Source organism: Corvus brachyrhynchos, unplaced genomic scaffold, assembly GCF_000691975.1.
Source record: "Corvus brachyrhynchos isolate BGI_N302 unplaced genomic scaffold, ASM69197v1 scaffold65, whole genome shotgun sequence".
Taxonomy (NCBI): domain Eukaryota; kingdom Metazoa; phylum Chordata; class Aves; order Passeriformes; family Corvidae; genus Corvus; species Corvus brachyrhynchos.
In genome coordinates this window covers 2,221,112-2,221,784 of record NW_008238365.1, presented here as the reverse complement: position 1 = coordinate 2,221,784, position 673 = coordinate 2,221,112, and the positions used below count along the sequence as shown (strand labels likewise).

The following is a 673-nucleotide window of genomic DNA, read 5'->3' as shown; positions in this document are numbered from 1 at the left end:
AAATGGGGGCACAAGTGACACGAGTGGGGTGCTCAGCACCCTGGAAGAGGGGGCGGGCTGGATGGAGGTGCAGACCCCAAAGAGGGGAGCGGGGCCGGCTGGCCTGTGCTGGTGTTTCCTTCCTCCTGCCGTGGCTAAATATTCCTGCCCGTATTCCTGGAGCGGATGTCAAAACCTCGGCCTGGCCCTGGGGAGGCGCCGGGGGCAGGAAATGAGCAGGGTCAGCACCCCCCAGTCCCACCACGGTGCTGGGGAAGGGGGATCCCACAATCTGGGGGTGCCCGGGGACCCCCCTCACTGTCCTGTCCCGCTGCAGGTGGGGAGAGGAGCAGCTGCCCGATGGCCAGACCCAAAAATACTGGGTGAGTGTTGGGGGTGAGTTTGGTGGGGCTCAGCCATGAGGTGCTGCTGCTTCTCCGCACCCATTTGGGATCCAGCTTGGGTTCGGGGGATCACCACCCGTGTCCCGTGTCCCCTCTGCAGACGGCGGCCAACTCGTGGGGCACGGCGTGGGGGGGGGGCGGCCACTTCCGCATCGCCCGCGGCGTCAACGAGTGCGAGGTGGAGACTTTCGTGGTGGGGGTTTGGGGCCGCGTCAGCATGGAGGACATGCCCCACAAGTGAGCCCCCCGCTGCCCCCGATGGCCCTGTCCCCAGCTCGGGCCCGCCGTCA

The 673-nt window shown here is 67.3% G+C and overlaps 1 protein-coding gene across 1 annotated transcript in view; it reads left to right on the top strand.

Annotated features, from left to right (window-relative positions):
- TINAGL1 (tubulointerstitial nephritis antigen like 1) overlaps positions 1–667 on the top strand; it is a 21,627-nt gene extending 20,960 nt beyond the window's left edge. Inside the window, 3 exon segments of the mRNA XM_017736111.1 lie at positions 37–67; positions 220–362; positions 484–667. Of these exon segments, the coding sequence (XP_017591600.1) occupies positions 37–67; positions 220–362; positions 484–624 (315 nt within the window). The 3' untranslated portion in view covers positions 625–667.
- Positions 668–673: the final 6 nt, after the last annotated feature.